Here is an 18,274-nt window from a genome sequence, read left to right as displayed (position 1 = left end):
AGCCGGGCGTTGTGGCGGGCGCCTGTAGTCCCAGCTACTCGGGAGGCTGAGGCAAGAGAATCGCTTAAGCCCAGGAGTTGGAGGTTGCTGTGAGCTGTGTGAGGCCATGGCACTCTACCAGGGGCCATAAAGTGAGACTCTGTCTCTACAAAAAAAAAGAAGTGTATTTGTTTATTGCTGCTATAATAAATTGCCACAGTCTTAGCAACTTGAAAAACACAAATTTATTATCTTACAGTCTGGAGGTCAGAAGTCCAAAATGAGTCTTGAGGGTCTAAAATCAAAAATCTTTCTGGGGGCTCCAGGGGAAAATCTCTTCCTTGTCTTTTTCAGCCTGGGGGTCTGCGCCTCTTGGCTGTGGCCATGCCACTCCCACGTCTGGCTGCATCATCACCCTTTCTCCAACTCTGACCCTCCTGACACCCTGGGCCTGCAGGTGTGGTCCCAGGTACCTCCCACATCTTGTTTGAGGAGCCCAGGGGTTTGAGGTCCCTATTCATCACTTGAGTCCTGACACAGTCCCTACTGGCCACGTCTCTTCGAAGGGCAGATCAGCCTGTGGATAGAGGCGGGAGGCTGTGTCATAAGAGCAACAGGTCCCACCCTGCCCTCCTACTGTAGCTGATGGGCAGTCACCTGGGTTCCGGGACCCTGATGGTCAGGTCTGTGCAGCGTGCGCCTACGATGCCACTGGCGCAAGGAGGTGCGGGCCTCAGAGCTGAGCCCCTGGGGCGCGCGGCCCACATCCGGCTGGTAGTGGGCAATGTGGTGCAGCGCCCCAAACCACGTGGTCAGGTAGTACCCGGCTGGGGGCAAGAAGAGGAGGTCAGCAGGAGCCTCTTGGCTTCCCTGATCCTCCGAAATCCCCCTGCAGTTTGCTGGCCTTCCCTCCTATTGCCGGGGAACGGGTTCAGGCGACCTTAGGGTGCCCTCTGTTGGGTCCCAGCGTTCTGAAGGTGGGGGCTCACCCTCTCCCCGTAGCTCGTCCGGATCCAAGAGCTCCATAAGAAACTCCACGTCCAGCTGTGTCTCCCCAATATGAGGACTCCAGATCAGTTCCTCCGTCAGGGCCGGCAGGAAGGCGTCGGCTCCTAGGGGTTCTGGGGAAGCCGGAGGCACCTTCCATCCGATCTGAGGTGGATGCCCCTCCACCTTGTCTCGCTGGCAAACGCCTCCTACCAGAATCTCCAGGACCCCTAGACACCTCCCATTAAAGCAAGGTGACTTCTCCCACGACTATGGGTAGACACCTCCTACCTGCTCTCTCTACCTTCAAGCCACTCCCCACTCAGGTAGATACGGGTTCCTCCTTTACCCTTGTTTTCACCACTAGTCAGGCCCGCGTAGACGTCACTGCACACCGCCAGCAGAAGAGCCACCTTGCGGCGCGGGGCGCAGGCTGCGTGGAGGTGCTCCAGGTGCGCGTGGATGCGGCTCCGCAAGGAGGGGCAGGGGCCCTGCCCCTCGGGCCCCGCCCCCCGGACTCCCGGAGGCCCCGCCCCAGCCCGTAGGGCTATTTGTCGTCGTCTCAGTTGCCGCAGCTCCCGGGCACGGAGTGTACGGAGTCGCGTCCACAGGGCAGGCTTCAGTGGCGCCAGCACCGCCCGACACACAGCCGCCTCCACCGCGGGGCCTGCGGGGGTTAGGTGAACAGGCGAGGGCAGGGCCCCAAGCTGACGTCGCCCTCCTATGCGCTCCACCCACCCACCCTGGCAGACCACCACCCCTCCCTAGCTTCCGGTCACCTACAAGTATAGACGTAGGTGTGAGCACGTGTGGAAGAGGGAGCCTGGGTGTGAACTTGTGCGCATAACAAGGAGTATATCCTGTCGACACACGTGTGAGATAGAATGAGTGGTATATGTAGGAAAGGTCGTGTAAATGGAAAAAGAAACAGGTGTGCATGGCAGTGGAGAGAAAGAAGCTAGCTGTGAGCCCGCGAGGGTTTCACTCTTCCCATTACCAAGCTCCCCTTCCTTCTGGGACACTCCCGGTCTCTGGCTCCCAAAGACAGCCCTGACGTTGGGGTCCTTTGCCAAGTGATCCTGGAGGTCAGTAAGGAGGTGCCGCACATCCTGAAGCAACTCGGTGGCTGGGTCCCCAGGCCTGTGGGGACCCCCGGAACCCGAGGTGAGGCGTGCTCGAAGGCTCCGGTACTGTCGGGCCACATAGCTGCTCCGGGACCTGGCCAGAGCTCGGATGTGAACGGTCAGCATGTCGTCAGGGCCTTCCTCTTCATCTTTATAGTCCTCATTGTCCTCCTCCACCTCATCCTCCTCCACCAGGCTGGCCAGAACCGGCACGGGATGGTGTACTTCTAGGCTGAGTGGGCCTTCCATCCAGGGAACACTGTGAGGGGCAGTGTTCCTGGGGGCTGCAAGTGAGGAGCAGGTTGGGTCCCATCGCTTGGGGCCAGTAGCTCCCTCATTCCTCAGGGCCCAGGGCCTCTCCCAGCTAACCTGGATCATGTCTCTGGGCAGTCTCTGGCTTCATTTCTTGGGAGGTCTGTTTCATGCCCCAGCCTCTGTGGGTCTCCAGGTAGAGCTGGTTCACCACAGAAAGCACCCTCTTTGAGCTATCGGGTTGGACCCTCCCAATCTGCAGAGAATCTGGGACCAGAAAAAGTGAGTTGTCCCAGGTGTCTAAAGGACTATCCCTGGTCCTTTTAGGGCACCAGAACTTAGTTCCTAGGCTTGTCGCTGCAGGTGCTGAGTCTTGGCACCAGGGTCCCCCACCCACACTCAGATCCCAAAGTCCGGGCCCCAGTCCACTTATCATTAAGACTTGGGTGTCCAGGACCCTCAGTGCCCTCCTCCCCCAACCCTCTCTGTTAGGACCCAGGAATCCAGGCCCATCTCCCCTCCTCCCACAGGGACTGCAAGTCCAGACCCCAGTTCTCTCCAGCCCCCCACTCTATCTTCCCTCAGGCCCAGTACTCTGGTCCCTCAAGTCTCATTCCCCAGGACCAAGGAGGCTGGCAAGTTGGCCTCTCTCTCCTTTGGAGAGCTCTGACTCACCTGTGTGTTCATCTCTAGGCCCCAGGGTGGGAGGGGGCAAGAGCAGTGTTCTGGGCAAAACATCCCTGACAATAGATAAGTGAAGCCACATGTTGGTGGGGTGTCATAGAGAAGAGTCCCTTTAGCCCTTTTATTTTTTTTTTTGTTTTTTTTTGTTTTTATTTTATTTTATTTTATTTTTTTGTAGAGACAGAGTCTCACTATACCGCCCTCGGGTAGAGTGCCGTGGCATCACACAGCTCACAGCAACCTCCAACTCCTGGGCTTAAGTGATTCTCTTGCCTCAGCCTCCCAAGTAGCTGGGACTACAGGCGCCCGCCACAACGCCCGGCTATTTTTTGGTTGCAGTTTGGCTGGGGCCGGGTTTGAACCCGCCACCCTCGGTACCTGGGGCCGGAGCCCCACCCATTGAGCCATAGGCGCCGCCCACCTTTAGCTCCTTTAATAGGTGACTTGTACCTGCTGGCTGATAGGAAGGCCAAGAGATGGGGCAGGTCTGGCATGCATAGGTTGGAAGATTTCAGGGATACACCTGGGTGAAGGGGACAAGGAAGAATGAAAAATAAGCATTTTTTTGTTTTGTTTTGTTTTTTGTTTGCAGTTTCTGGCCGGGGCTGGGTTTGAACTCACCACCTCTGGTATACAGGGCCAGTGCCCTACTTCTTGAGCCACAGGTGCTGCCCAAGCATTTTTTTTTTTTTTAAGACAGAGCCTCAAGCTGTCACCCTGGGTAGAGTGCCATGGCATCACAGCTCACAGCAACCTCCAACTCTTGGGCTTAAGTGATTCTCTTGCCTCAACCTCCCAAGTATCTGGGACTACAGGAGCCTACCACAATGCCTGGCTGTTTTTTGGTTGTAGTTGTCATTGTTGTTTGGCAGGCCCGGGCTAGATTTGAACCCACCAGCTCTGGTGTTTGTGGCTGGCTCTTTAGCTGCTTAAGCTACAGGCACCCAGCCAGCATTTTTTTCTTTTTTTTTTTTTTTAAGAGAGAGAGAGTGTCACTTTGTTGCTCTCTGTAGGGTACTGTGCCATTATAGCTCACAGCAACCTCTAACTCTTGAGCTCAAGTGATCTTCTTGCTTCAGCCTCCTAAAAAAATAGAAAAACTGAGGCAGGAGAATCACTTGAGCCCAAGACTTAGAGGTTGTTGTGAGCTATGATGACATGGCACTCTACCAAGGGTGACAACTTGAGACTTTGCCTTTTTTTGTTTTGAAACAGAGTCTCACTATGTCACCCTTAGTAGAGTACCGTAGCATCACAGTTCACAGCAAACTCAAACTCTTGGGCTTAAGTGATTCTCTTGCCTCAGCCTCCCAAGTAGCTGGGACTACGGGTGCCCGCCACAATGCCCGGCTATTTTTTGTTGTTGTTGCAGTTGTCATTGTTGTTTAGCTGGCCAGGGCTGGGTTCGAACGTGCCAGCCTTGGTGTATGTGGCTGGTGCCGTAACCACTGTGCTACAGGCACCGAGCTGAGACTTTGTCTTAAAAAAGAAAAGAAAAGAAAGGCAGGCAAGTTCACTGCCTTCCTGCAGCTTACCTTTTTTGGGGGAGGAGAGACAGACAATAAACAAGTAAACAAAGATCAGTGTATGAAAGCTATGAATGAAATGGGGTGATTGAAAGTCACTGGGGGCTATCCTAGCTGTGAAGGTTAAGGAAAGTTACATTTCTGCAGAGACTTAAAGGATGGAGAGAGCATTCATGCAGGGAGAAGAAAAGAAAGGCCCCTGAAGTTGGAACACACTTAGCATCCTCAAGGAACAGAGAGGACAATGTGGCTAGGGCAGGGGGAATGAAGGGCAGTAGGTGGGGAGGTAGGCAGGAGATAGATCACACAGCACCCTATAGGCCATGATGACGACTTAAAATTTGTATCTAAGGATGTTACATAGTCTTTGTAGAATTTGAGTCAGGGGTGGATCACATCTAATGTTTGAAAATACCATTCCAGGTGCTGTACTCAGAGTGGATTGCAAGAAGGAAGGGCAGGAAGGAGCAAGGAAACCAGAGAGGAGGCCACTACAGTTGACTAGACAAGTGGTGATAGTGGCTCAGACTAGGGTGATGGACCCAGAGAGACTGGGACAAGTCAGGAGATACTTTGGAAATAAAGCTGATGGTTCTTGGTGATAAATTTACTATGGACTGGAAATTCAGGGGGAGGTGCCTCACCTCCAGGAAACTTCTGGATCTGGTAGCTGTTGACTTCCCCTGGCAAAGGTCCTGTCCTCAACACCAGGACCTGGCTGGGGTCATGTCCTGTGACCAGGAAACTCTAGGGTGGGGGGTGGGGGCAAAGGTCAGCTTGATGAAGGTGTGTGCAGCAGATGTCTATTACTTTTGTCTGCCTAGCACCCATTTCCCTTATTTTGTGTTCTACGTCCCATTAGGGAAACCCTCTCCCTACTCTCAGGCATGCAGAAGGGACTGGGTTCCCCCATGACCTGACCTAGCCAGTAGGATCAGCCAATGGACATCTTCCATGGGACAACCTTCTTTTTTTTTTTGAAACAGAGTATTGCTCTGTCTCCCTGGGTAGAGTGAATGGCATATAGCTCACAGCAGCCTCAAACTCCTGGGCTGAAGCTATCCTACTGCTTTAGCCTCCCAAGTAGTTGGGACTATAGGCTCCCACCAGAACACCCAGCTAATTTTTATACTTTTAGTAAAGACAGGGTCTTGCTCTTGCTCAGGCGGGTCTCAAACTCCTAAACTCAAGCAATCCACTTGCCGCAGCCTCTCAGAGTGCTAGGATTATAAGCATGAGCCACCGAGCCTGGCCTAAGAGGTCTCTTTCCTCTTCTTTTTTTTTTTTTTTTTTTCAGTTTTGAACTGCAAAACTGCAAAACTCCTGGGCTGGTTTGAACCTGCCACCTCCGGTATATGGGGCCGGTGCCCTACTCCTTTGAGCCACAGGTGCTGCCCCTAAGAGGTCTCTTTCTACACCAGTGTTGCTAAGCTGTTGGGATGTAGCCCTGAGGTAGAGACAGCCATTTTGGCTACCACAAGGACAACGGCCTCCTGTGGAAGGAGTTCTGATATATCCTGTTCGCTGTCCTCTCCAAATCTATCCCATATTCATCTGTTTTTTTTTTTTTTTGTAGAGACAGTGTCTCACTTTGTGGCATCATACAGCTCATAGCACCCTCCAGCTGTTGGGCTTAGGCGATTCTCTTGCTTCAGCCTCCCAAGTAGCTGGGACTACAGGCACCCGCCACAACACCCGGCTGTTTTGTTGTTGCAGTTCAGCCCGGGCTGGGTTTGAACCCGCCACCCTTGGTATATGGGGCCAGTGCCCTACTCACTGAGCCACAGGCACTGCCCTCTATCCCATATTCTTTGCAGAACTCTTTGTTGAAGGCATTAAACCCAGTTAGGAGAAATGGATAGTGATTGATATGGGGAGTAGTTCTCAGCTCCAGTTCTGTAAGTCCCAAGTGAACTTACATCTGGTAAAAGAATCAGAGCCACTGGTGGGAGCCTCCTTTCCACCTGCCTGGAATGCACACATACATTTGGACCTGGGGCAATCAAGAAGGAAGCTCAAGAGAATGGTGGAGAAGCTGGCCTTGAACTAGAACCAGCAGCCACCTTTCTGGTTAGGTTAGATAAATGCCTATTTGTTTCAGTTACTATAGAACAGGCATTTGTTACTTATAGCCCCAAATATCCAAAATTTCCCACAGTTGAAAGCAAAGCCAAGACATGGGATAAAGAGAAATTCACAGCTCAGTGCTTGTAGCTTAGCGGCTAGGGCACTGGCCATATACACTGGGGCTGGCGGGTTCAAAACCGGCCAGGACCTGCCAAACAACAATGACAACTACAACAACATAAAAATAGCCCTGTGTTGTGGCAGGCACCTGTAGTCCCAGCTACTTTGGAAGGCTGAGGCAAGAGAATTGCTTAAGCCCAAGAGTTTGAGGTTGCTGTGAGCTGTGACAGCACGGCACTCTACCGAGGGCGACATGAAACTCTGTCACAAAAAAAAAAAAAAAAGGCGGCATCTGTGGCTTAGTGGGTAGGGCGCTAGCTCCATATGCCCAGTGTGGCAGGTACAAACCTGGCTCTGGCCAAATTACAACAAAAAAATAGCCGGGTGTTGTGGTGGACGCTTGTAGGCCCAGCTACTTAGGAGGCTGAGGCATGAGACTCGCCTAAGCCCAGGAGATGGAGGTTGCTGTAAGCTGTGTGAAGCCATGGCACTCTACCAAGAGTGATAAAATGAGACTCTGTCTCTACAAAAAACAACAACGACAACAAAACAAAAGAGAGAAATTTATATGTTTTATTTCTTTTTTTGAGAGTCTGTCACCCTGCATAGAGTGGGTCATCATAGCTCACAGCAACCTTGAACTCCTGGACTCAAACAATTCTCCTGCCTCTCTTTTTCTGTTTTTTTTTGTAGAGACAGAGTCTCACTTTATGGCCCTCGGTAGAGTGCCGTGGCCTCACACAGCTCACAGCAACCTCCAACTCCTGGGCTTAAGCGATTCTCTTGCCTCAGCCTCCCGAGTAGCTGGGGCTATAGGTGCCCGCCACAGCGCCCGGCTACCCTGCCTCTCTTTTTCTGTTTTTTTGTAGAGATAGGAGTCTTGCTCTTGATCAGGCTGGTCTCGAACTCCTGAGCTCAAGGGATCTGCCCACCTTGGCCTCCTGGAGTACAGGATTACAGGGGTGAATCACCTCACCCAGCCCCATAAGTAGTTTGAAGCTCAAGATCCAGACCTTCCTGAAACTACTTTTATTGCTTTCCAGTCATTTGAATCAATAATTAGACTTTTTGGTTTGCGCATTTTGTGCTGTTTGTCCCTAGTAACCAGTAGGATCATGACTGATACAAGATGTCCTGGGAAGATCAGAATGTGTTCCCAGCTGTGAGGACTCACCCCCGGGGGCCACAGCTCCACAAGGGCCTCTGCATTCTGGGCACCCAGCTCTGGGACCTGCCATACTCCCCATGTCCTCTGCAGGCGAAGAAGTGGCTCTGGGGTGTTGAGGATTCCTAGAGGGATCTCATGTGCTCCATTCACCTGCGATGGGACCAGCCTAGAATGGGCAGGGTCCAGAAGGCCAGAGGTCAGTTGGACACTGAGGTGGGGTCAAAGGTACAGGAAGGGGCAGCCCAGGGCAAAAGGTTCAGAGATGGGGTTCAGGGTCCTCCTGGGGGAGTGGGGCATTGGATAGAAGGGGTTTCTGGATCCAGGAGTGAGAGATGGAGACCTCACTCCAGTACCCTCACCTCTCCCCCTCAGAGGGGTCTGCAGAGGCCTTGTCGTCTGGCTGGGCCATCCTCAGGAGGCGGGAAGCCAGACAGCCATGGTCTGGCCTCTGGCAGGGAAGAAGAGAAGACCTCCAGCAGCTCCACCATGCATATAATGTTTGGAATATTTACAACCCATATGGCAGAGACCCTGACCAATCAGAATGGTCCCAGGTGTTAGCTCTTTAGTCCTAGATGGTGGGGATATCTGGGGCTCCCAAGAGAGAGGCCAGGGTGTCTTGGGGTAGTGGGAGGACCTAAAACAAGAGCTATTTACCAGATGGTAGGGAGTATTTCACAATTTTAGTAACCAATGAGGCCATGTAAATGTGAGCCAGCCGAACTTGCCAAAACCCAGTGCCTGAAAAAGTTCTAGACCATTCTCTTTCTTTTTTTTTTTTTTTGTAGAGACAGAGTCTCACTTTATGGCCCTCGGTAGAGTGCCGTGGCCTCACACAGCTCACAGCAACCTCCAACTCCTGGGCTTAAGCGATTCTCTTGCCTCAGCCTCCCGAGTAGCTGGGACTACAGGCGCCCGCCACAACGCCCGGCTATTTTTTGGTTGCAGTTTGGCCGGGGCCGGGTTTGAACCCGCCACCCTCGGTATATGGGGCCGGCGCCTTACGGACTGAGCCACAGGCGCCGCCCAATTCTCTTTCATATATATATATATATATATATATACACATATATGTTTTTGTTTTGTTTTGTTTTGTTTTTTGGCCAGGGCTCGGTTTGAAACTACCACCTCCGGTATATGAGGCACCTATAGGCACCACCCTATATATATATTTTTTTGAGACAGACTCTCACTTTGTCATCCTCATTAGAGTGCTGTGACCTCATAACTCACAGCAACCTCAAACTCTTGGGTTCAGGTGATTCTTTTGCCTCAGCCTCCCAATTAGCTGGGACTATAGGCACCTGCCACAATGCCCGGCTATTTTTAGAGGTGGAGTCTCGCTCTTGCTCAGGCTGGTCTCAAACTTGTGTACTCAGAGCAATCCACCCACCTCAGCTTACAGCCACTGCGCCTGACCATTTTTTTTTAATTTATTTAATTAATTAATTCATTCATTCATTAATTTTTTTTTTTTTGTAGAGACAGAGTCTCACTGTACAGCCCTTGGGCAGAGTGCCGTAGCGTCACACGGCTCTCAGCAACCTCCAACTCCTGGGCCCACGCGATTCTCCTGCCTCAGCCTCCCGAGCAGCCGGGACCACAGGCGCCCGCCACAACGCCCGGCTATTTTTTTTTGTTGCAGTTTGGCCAGGGCTGGGCTTGAACCCGTGACCCTCGGCACATGGGGCCGGCGCCCCACTCACTGAGCCACAGGTGCCGCCATATTTATTTTTTTTGTAGAGACAGTCTCACTGTACCGCCCTCAGGTAGAGTGCCGAGGTGTCACATGGTTCGCAGCAACCTCTAACTCTTGGGCTTACGCGATTCTCTTGCCTCAGCCTCCTGAGCAGCTGGGACTACAGGCGCCCGCCACAACGCCCGGCTATTTCTGACCATTTTTATTTATGTTTTTCAGACAAGAGTGTAACACTGTTGTCCCGGGCAGAGTGATGTGGCATCATAGCGCACAGCAATCTCCAACTCTTGGGCTCAAGTGATCCTCTTGCCTCAATTTTTCTATTCTTAGTAAATAGATGGGGTCTTGCGTTTTGCTTTGACTGGTCCCAAACCTGTGAACTCAAGCAATCCACCCACCTCAGCCTCCCAAAGTGCTAGGATTATAGGCGTGAGCCACTGCACCCAGATCTGAATATATTTTTTATAGAGACAGGGTCTCACTATGTTGCTCAGCACGGTCTTGAACTCCTGGCCTCAAGCAATTCTCCTACCTGGGCCTCCTTACAGGAATTACAGGATTGAGCCACTGGGCTCCACACATTTACCAAATGTAATACAGTATGCCCTCTTTCTCTTCCCATACCAAGGAGGAGGCCTTGAATTTTTCCTCCAACATTTTATTATGAAAATTTTCAGATACACAGAAAAGCTTGAAGCATTATACAGGGGACATCCATATGCCTGCTACCTGGATTCTACCATGAACATTTTACTCTTCTTGCTATATGGCACATCTATCCATCTATCTATTATCTATCTATCTATCTATCTATCTATCTATCTATCTATCTATCTATCTATCTATCTATCTATCTATCTAATCTATCTATCTATCTAATCCATCCGACCCCAATTCTGGCCAGGCACAGAGTCCTACAGTAGGTTATCACGTAGGCCCTGGGGAAAGTGGGCAGCTTGGGCTTCTGCCCTCAGAGCCTTCCATTCTTGTTTGGGTGGGTGAAGCAGGCAGATAGTAAGCAGCTAAGCAAGTAAATCAGCCTATGACCTGAACCTCAGGTGTTAGGGAGGAGGGCAGGGGGCAGGTGCCTCATGGAGGGGTGAACAGGGTAGGGGAGAGGAGGAAGAAGGGGGGCAGGGAGAGGGAGGGAGATGCCTGCCTGGGTCCTAAGGGAGGATGAGAAGGATGTAGGTGGTGCTGGGAAGGGCTACGTGGGGGCAGCTGTCTGACACCCAAGGGGATACTAGGGGGTGGGAGGATGCCAGGTGCTCAGTCCCTGGGGGCCCTACCTGTTCTCGAGGGAGGCCTGGAGTAGCAGGAAGTGAAAGTCTTCTTAGAGAGGAAGCTGAGCAGCCAGGGGGAAGAGGCGGGGCTGGGGGTATTTGTAGTCAACCTTCCTCTCTCTTTCTGGGGGCTCAGGCCTTAACTGACTCAGCTTTGGAGGGAGGGACAGTGGCAGGCTGGGAGTTCAGGGCACAGAGCCATGGGTCCCCTTTTATCACCTTTCCCTGTGTTTCTCATAAAAGCCTAGAAATGCTTTGGTTTCCTTACTGGCCCAAGACCTAATCCCCTCCCTCCAGCTGCTCCTCTGGCTGCCTACAGAAAGGAACAGGACCCAGACAGTTAGTTGTTTTTGCTTTTAATTTGTCTCCAGTAAGCCATGTCTTCTGGCCTCCCCACATGGGAAGTGGGTCCCAAGTGAAAGGGGCCCAGCACCCACTTTAGAAGTTGAAGAGAAAGACTAGGGAAACCTTCAGATCCAGACCGGTCCCGCCCTACTAGGTGTGAGTTTGGAGAGCACACACCCCCGTCTGGGTAGGTTAGCTTTGATCCATTTGGCCACAGGCCCTGGGAGCAGTAGAAAAGTGGGGGCCCTAAGCTCCCTATCCTGGGATAGTTAGAAGTTTTGGGATACCACTGGCCCCGTGGGGACAGTTAGAAATTAGGGAGGTTTCTCCTTACCCCTGAGGTGGTTACAGACTATGGCTGTTAGCTTTGGCCTCTAGGAGAGGTTAGAAACTGGCTAAAGTTGGGTAGGGGGCAGTGGGGACTCTAGTTTTGGGAAGAACTGGTTAACAGATTGGGGGATGTTCTGAGCACCTCAGATAAGAGCTATAGGGTAGAGGGGACCCAGAGCTGGTTGGGACTCGGCTATCCCTGAGGAACTGGGTGTCCTTCCTGGGGGGTGCAGTTGTCACTGGGGTTTCTCTCCTGTGGTAGTTTTGGTCGTCTCCTTGGCAGGTGGTGACTTTCCGAGGGAAGTTGCAGTGGTAGGATTGGTGGCTTCTGACCCCAGCTGGGCATCTATTCTGGCATGCTCCTTCTGAACAAGGTCTTCCAGCTCCTTCTGTGGGGGCAAAGCTCACAGAGTCAGAGGTCACTGTGCATCATGGGGTCAGAGGACCCAAGGGAAAGAGGTGGGATACAGAGACTGGGCTTAGAATAGGCTGGGACCCCCAACTCCTTACCTTCCATCCAAGGAGGTCAGCAAGGGCCAGGCAGCCCTGGTCACAGTCACCCAGCCAGGCCACATCCCTGCAGTGAGGCATGATAGTCAGAGCTCCTAGGCTTATCTGAGACTATGGCCAGCTTTTGGTCATCAGTCTGTCTGTGTGCCCTGCCTCCCTCCCACCTGGGCCTTGTCCCTTCCAGAGTGTACCCTTGCCCCAGGCCCAGGCCTCACCTATAGGCTTTCTCAGAGTCGAAATCCATGGTTCCTCCCAGGCCCATCATCATTCCTAGGAAAGGATCCCTCTGTGGGAAAGGCGAGTGGTTGGGTGGGGGGAGAGAGCTAGGAGCACAGACCCAGGAGCCAGGTGACCTGGGTTTGTATCCCAGCTTTGTGACTTTAGTCAAATGACTTGGTCTCTCTGTGCCTTGGTTTCCTTATCTGCAGAATGGGGCTGATCAGGGACCCTCTCCCCATGTAGGGCTGTGGTGTTGGTGAGTTAATACATGGAAAGGCTTGGGACAGTCTGGCCCATGCTGTTTTTGCCTGTCTGCTATATATTCCTGTTTCCCTTCCAGGGGAACACCCCTCCCCAAGAGGACATTCTCCCCAGCAGGTGATCCCCAGGAAAAAGAACTGAGAGAGGAGAGGGCAGACCCCTGATGGGCGTGCCTCAGTCTGCCTGGTTCTGACCCCTCCATCCCTGGAAGCACATTACTTTTTTAGCTTTGGCTGGTTTGAACTGGAATTCTGTCACTTGCTCAAAAGGGTCCTGAATGACCCAGACGGGACAATCAGGGGCAGCCTAGACTCTGACCCTTCTGGATTCTAGAATCCCTGAGTCTAAGCTGAGGAGTCCAAAGCACTGGCATCTCCAGTAAGGACGCTCTCCAAGGCCTGCCCTCTAGTTCCCAAGGAAGCCCGTGGGAGGGAAGGGAGGACCCACGTGAGGACAGGGCAGGACAGGTATGAATGGGGCTCACTCACCTGGCAGGCCTTCTCCTTGTTGATGAGCAGGCGTGGGGTAGAGAGAGGTGCCCTGGGGGGACAGCCAGCTGAGTGGGCACGGCTGGCCCTTCCTGGCTCCCTAGTCCCCAGCCACCCCCAACAGCCCCGACCCCGACCTACTTGCTGATGAGGGATGCAAAAGGCTGAACCTCCAGGGAGGTGCCCATGATGACCAGCAGGTCCGCCTTCAGGAAGTCCTGTGGGGACGGTGCCACTGAGGGCTCAGGGACCCTCTGCCCAAAGCAAGCCACCTTCCCCTACCCTGCCTGGGGCTGCCCTCCCTCCTCTGGCACTTACTGACTGCATGCAGGAGAAGAAACGCGCTGGGAGGTTCTCGCCGAAAAATATGATGTCTGAGGTGGAGACAGATGGACAGGTACAGAGACAGAATGAGACAGTGACACACTGGCAGGAATAGAGCAGACCTGAGGGCCTCGGGGAGCAGCGGGGACTGGCCAGGGGCGGGGAGACAGAGGTGACCAGACGTTGGGTGGAAGCGTGGCCTTTGGGAAAGGGTCAGTGGCAGGAGAGGGGGGTTGGTTCCCACCCAAATCCACGCTCACAGGTTCCTGGCCTCAAGGCTCACCAGGCTTCACCACGCTCTGACATTTCTCACACTTGGGAGTCACCTCACTGAAGATCTTCTCTGAGTGTGGGGAAGGGAGAGAGAGAAGGCTGTGAGAGGCCCCGGGCTGGGGACAGCGGCCTCACCCCTATGCCCTTTCTTCCCCTGTCAACATACACATACCTCAGTCCCTAGAAAATCTCCTGGGTGTCTGCCCTGCTCAGAAACGACTTCCCTCTTTTTTTTTTGGAGACAAGAATCTCACTTTGTTACTCTTGGTAGAGTGCCAGCCATGTTGTTACAGGTTAGACCAACCTCAAACTCCTGGGCTCAAGCTATTTCTGTAACAGACCCCCTCCTAGATCCTGACTATATATCATCCTATGACAATCATCCTTTTATTGCTTAGGGATTTAGGAAGATTGAAAGCATTTGTGTCATGTGTGGCCCACAGAAATCTTTCTTTTGAGATAGAGTCTCACTATGTCACCCTCAGTAGACTGCTGAGCGTCACAGCTCACAGTACGCACTTTTGCTTGCCTCAGTCTCCCAAGTAGCTGGGACCACATGCGCCCGCCACAGTGCCCAGTTTTTTTTTTTGCAGTTTTTTGCCGGGGCTGGGGTTGAACCCGCCACCTCTGGGATATGGGGCCAGTGCCCTACTCCTTTGAGCCACAGGTGCCACCCCAGCTATTTTCTTTTTATTTATTTATTTATTTATTTTAATTTTTATTTTTTTGTAGAGACAGAGTCTCACTTTATGGCCCTCAGTGGAGTGCCGGGGCCTCACACAGCTCACAGCAACCTCTAATTCCTGGGCTTAGGCGATTGTCTTGCCTCAGCCTCCAGAGTACCTGGGACTACAGGCGCCCACCAGAATGCCCGGCTGACCCCAGCTATTTTCTTGTTGTAATCCTCATTGTTATTTAGTTGGCTCAAACCCATCAGCCTTGGTGCATGTGCATGGCACCCTACTCACTGAGCTACAGGCACTGATCGTTATTTTTTTTTCTTTTTTTTTTTTTTGTAGAGACAGAGTCTCACTATACTGCCCTCGGGTAGAGTGCCGTGGCGTCACACGGCTCACAGCAACCTCTAACTCTTGGGCTTACGGGATTCTCTTGCCTCAGCCTCCCAAGCAGCTGGGACTACAGGCGCCCGCCACAACGCCCGGCTATTTTTTTTTGTTGCAGTTTGGCCGGGGCTGGGTTTGAACCCGCCACCCTCGGCATATGGGGCCGGTGCCCTACTCACTGAGCCACAGGCGCCGCCCAAAACAATACTTTCTTTCTTTCTTTTTTTGTAGAGACAGAGTCTCAGTGTACCGCCCCCGGTAGAGTGCTGCGGCGTCAAACAGCTCACAGCAACCTCTAACTCTTGGGCTTACGCGATTCTCTTGCCTCAGCCTCCCGAGTAGCTGGGACTACAGGCGCCCGCCACAACGCCCGGCTATTTTTTTGTTGCAGTTTGGCCGGGGCTGGTTTGAACCTGCCACCCTTGGCATATGGGGCTGGCGCCCTACTCACTGAGCCACAGGCGCCGCCCCTATTTTTTTTTTTTTCTTTAATTGAGACAGAGTCTCACCAGTATCCTACGTAGCTGGGAATACAGGTGCCCACCACAGCGCCCAGCTATTTTTTTTGTTTTAGCAGGCCCAGGTTCAAAACCACGAGCCCTGGTGCGTGTGGCCAGTGCCCTACCCACTGAGCTAAGGGCGCCACCCAACCCACGGAATTCTTTTTTTTTTTTTTAATTTTTTTATTAAATCATAACTGTATACAATGATATGATTATGGGGCATCATACACTCACTTCATAAACCATTTGACACATTTTTATCACAGTGGTTAACATAGCCTTTCCGGCGTTATCTCCAACCCACGGAATTCTAACTGCTTCATTCAACCATTCATTCGTTCAACAAATATTTACGAAGCATTTTTTTGTTTTGTTTTGTTTTTTTGAGACATTTTCTCTATGTCACCCTCGGTTGCCGTGGCATTATAGCTCACAAAACCTTAAACTCTTGGGCTCGGGGTGGCGCCTGTGGCTCAACGGGTAGGGCGCCGGTCCCATATGCCGGAGGTGGCGGGTTCAAGCCCAGCCCTGGCCAAAAATAAAAAAACAAAACAAAACAAACAAACAAAAAAAAAAACTCTTGGGCTCAAGTGATTCTCTTGCCTCAGCCTCCCAAGTAGCTGGGACTACAGGTGCTCACCATAATGCCTGGCTATTTTTGGTTGCAGTTGTCATTGTTGTTTAGCTGGCCTGGGCCAGGTTTGAACCCTCCAGCCTCAGTGTATGTGGCTGGCGCCGTAACCGCTGTGCTACGGGCGCCGAGCCTACAGAGCATTGTTTTAATGTCTGCAATTTACTTTAACGTATTTTGCACGGACAGCACAATATCTGTGAGTGATGCATGTGATATTGCTGTAAAGGAGACATAACAGAGTGACGTGAATTGTACCCTGTTCCCCACTGTATGCAGCGGGGCTATTTAGAAATCCTTAACCCAGGGGTCTCAGCTGGCATTTTATAAAAAAAGCCACACTGCGGAGACCCTAGTACAAATGTGGCATCTGTCCTTATCTCACATGGACACCAGAGGCTTTGTTAACTTAGCATAAAGAATGTCAGAAATGGCTTTCCACGGGTGAATAAGTGGCCTCTTAATCTGCACAATGGATGGCAGTAATAGGCTCTCCCAGGCATTTAGGATACATGATTGGTTGATTTATTTTTCTGGGTGCTCTGTCCTTACATGCACAGTGAGTCTGACTGTAGCGAGCCCCATAGTCTGTATGCCTAGGGGCAGCCACCAGCTTCACCCCAACCAGGCCGGTGTCTGTCATACTCCATGGGTTCTGCTTATGCGGTTTAACGTGCTCATCAAAGCCATACGTGACTTTTACAATTTTTTAAAAATTTTTTTGGGGGGGGCAGCGCCTGTGGCTCAACGGGTAGGGCGCCGGTCCCATATGCCGGAGGTGGTGGGTTCAAGCCCAGCCCCGGCCAAAAAAAAAAAAAAAAAAAAAAATTTTTTGGGGGGACAGGGTCTCACTCTGTTGCCTAGGGTGGAGTGCAGTAGTGTCATCATAGTTCCCTGCTGCAGACTCAAACTTCTGGGCTCAAGCAATCCTTGTGCCTCAGTCTCTAGCCTCAGCTTCCTGAGTAGCTGGGACTACAGGCATGTGCCGCTATGCCCAGCCTGACTTTTACAATTTATTTATTTACTTATTTTTGAGATGGGATCTTGCTCTTGCTCAGGCTGGTCTTGAACTTCTGAACTTAGGTGATCCTCCTGCCTCGGCCTCCCAGAGTGCTAGCAATATAGGTGTGAGCACTGTGTCTGGCCATGACTTTTACAATTCAGTCAACGTTAAGTAAAATTAAAAATTCAGTTCCTGGCTTGGCACCTGTAGCTCAAGCAGCTAGGGCACCAGCCACATACACTGGATGTGGCGGGTTTGAATCCAGCCCAGCCTGCCAAATGACAACTACAACCAAAAAATAGCCAGGCATTCTGGTGTGTGACTGTAGTCCCAGCTACTTGGGAGGCTGAGGCAAGAGAATCACTTAAGCCAAAGAGTTTTAGGTTGCTGTGAGCTGTGATGCCACAGCACTCTACCCAGGGCGACAGCTTCAGACTCTATCTCAAAAAAAAAAAAATAAATAAATAAAATTTCAGTTCCTTGGCTCAGCGCCTGTAGCTCAGTAGTTAGGCCACCAGCCACATACATTGGGACTGGCGGGTTAGAACCCTGCCTGGGCCTGTTAAACAGCAATGACAATAACAAAAAAAACACCCGGGCATTGTGGTGGGTGCCTATAGTCCCAGCTATTTGGGAGGCTGAGGCAAGAGAAATGCTTAAGCCCAAGAGTTTGAGGTTCCTGTGACCTGTGACAGTATGGCACTCTACCGAGGATGACATAATGAGACTCTGTCTCAAGAAAAAAAAAGAAATTCAGTTCCTCAGTTGCATTAGCCACAATTCTAGTGCTTAACAGCCACATGTAGCAAGTGGCTGTGGCTCTGGACAGTGTAAATATGGTACTTTTGTCTGGTCTCAGAAAGTTCTATCAGATAGTGATCTTACTGGAATGCAGCTGCATTTGCCTGGAAGAGCCTTTCATGCCAGATAGAGAAGGACATAGAGTCATAAACTCCCAGAATAGGCCACACTGCCCACTGAGGCCCAGCTCTTGAGTATAGCTGAACATGGTCTGTAGCTTGTGCCTGTGATAACCTAATGGTGAAGTGCTGTGGTGAGCAATGAATTGCCATCACCCCCTCAAATCTTCAGGGGCCACTATCAAAAGAGCCAAAGAGACTGAACGTAGTGGCTCATGCCTATAATCCCAGCACTCTGGATTGGATTCCTTGGATCCCTTAAACTCAGGAGTTCGAGACCAACCTGAGCAAGAGCAAGACCTCATCTCTACTAAAAAAATAGAAAAGCTAGCCAGGCGTTGTGGCAGGCACCTATAGTCCCAGCTACTTGGGAGGCTGAGGCAAGAGGATTGCTCAGCACCACAGAACTCTATCCAGGGTGACAGAAAATCCAAAACAATAAAAAAATGTTAAAAATATTACAAAATAAAAAGAGCCAAGAGCAGGACAGAACTGTGGCCACTGCTTGCAGACT

The 18,274-nt window shown here is 51.6% G+C and overlaps 2 protein-coding genes across 11 annotated transcripts in view; both read right to left on the bottom strand.

Annotated features, from left to right (window-relative positions):
- Positions 1-212: 212 nt before the first annotated feature.
- Positions 213-10,912, bottom strand: RINL (Ras and Rab interactor like). Of its 4 annotated transcripts, XM_053605388.1 has the most exons (11): positions 8,267-8,512; positions 7,914-8,073; positions 5,197-5,299; positions 3,477-3,549; positions 3,018-3,082; positions 2,460-2,609; positions 1,964-2,374; positions 1,316-1,633; positions 969-1,100; positions 637-806; positions 213-556 (listed from the first exon to the last, which is right to left on the bottom strand). In XM_053605388.1, exons 1-11 carry the CDS (start codon positions 8,314-8,316, stop codon positions 500-502), a joined length of 1,689 nt encoding a protein of 562 aa, XP_053461363.1. In that variant the 5' UTR covers positions 8,317-8,512; the 3' UTR covers positions 213-499. The 4 variants fall into 4 exon arrangements, with proteins under 4 accessions (XP_053461363.1, XP_053461364.1, XP_053461366.1 ...); XM_053605389.1 differs by lacking the exon at positions 2,460-2,609 and having other exon boundaries at positions 8,267-8,513; XM_053605391.1 differs by lacking the exons at positions 5,197-5,299; positions 7,914-8,073; positions 8,267-8,512 and adding an exon at positions 10,896-10,912.
- Positions 10,913-11,228: 316 nt separating this feature from the next.
- Positions 11,229-18,274, bottom strand: part of LOC128596046 (NAD-dependent protein deacetylase sirtuin-2-like) — a 38,660-nt gene continuing 31,614 nt past the window's right edge. For all 7 annotated transcript variants that reach the window (XM_053605395.1, XM_053605397.1, XM_053605394.1 and 4 more), the window contains 7 exons: positions 13,650-13,709; positions 13,361-13,416; positions 13,184-13,260; positions 13,043-13,094; positions 12,290-12,360; positions 12,075-12,141; positions 11,229-11,953 (listed from right to left, as the gene is read on the bottom strand). In XM_053605395.1, the coding sequence (XP_053461370.1) occupies positions 11,801-11,953; positions 12,075-12,141; positions 12,290-12,360; positions 13,043-13,094; positions 13,184-13,260; positions 13,361-13,416; positions 13,650-13,709 (536 nt within the window). In that variant the 3' untranslated portion in view covers positions 11,229-11,800. The remainder of the gene's footprint in view (positions 11,954-12,074; positions 12,142-12,289; positions 12,361-13,042; positions 13,095-13,183; positions 13,261-13,360; positions 13,417-13,649; positions 13,710-18,274) is intronic.

Source organism: Nycticebus coucang, chromosome 10 (assembly GCF_027406575.1).
Source record: "Nycticebus coucang isolate mNycCou1 chromosome 10, mNycCou1.pri, whole genome shotgun sequence".
NCBI classification, from domain to species: Eukaryota; Metazoa; Chordata; class Mammalia; order Primates; family Lorisidae; genus Nycticebus; species Nycticebus coucang.
This window is presented reverse-complemented; position numbering and strand designations above follow the sequence as displayed.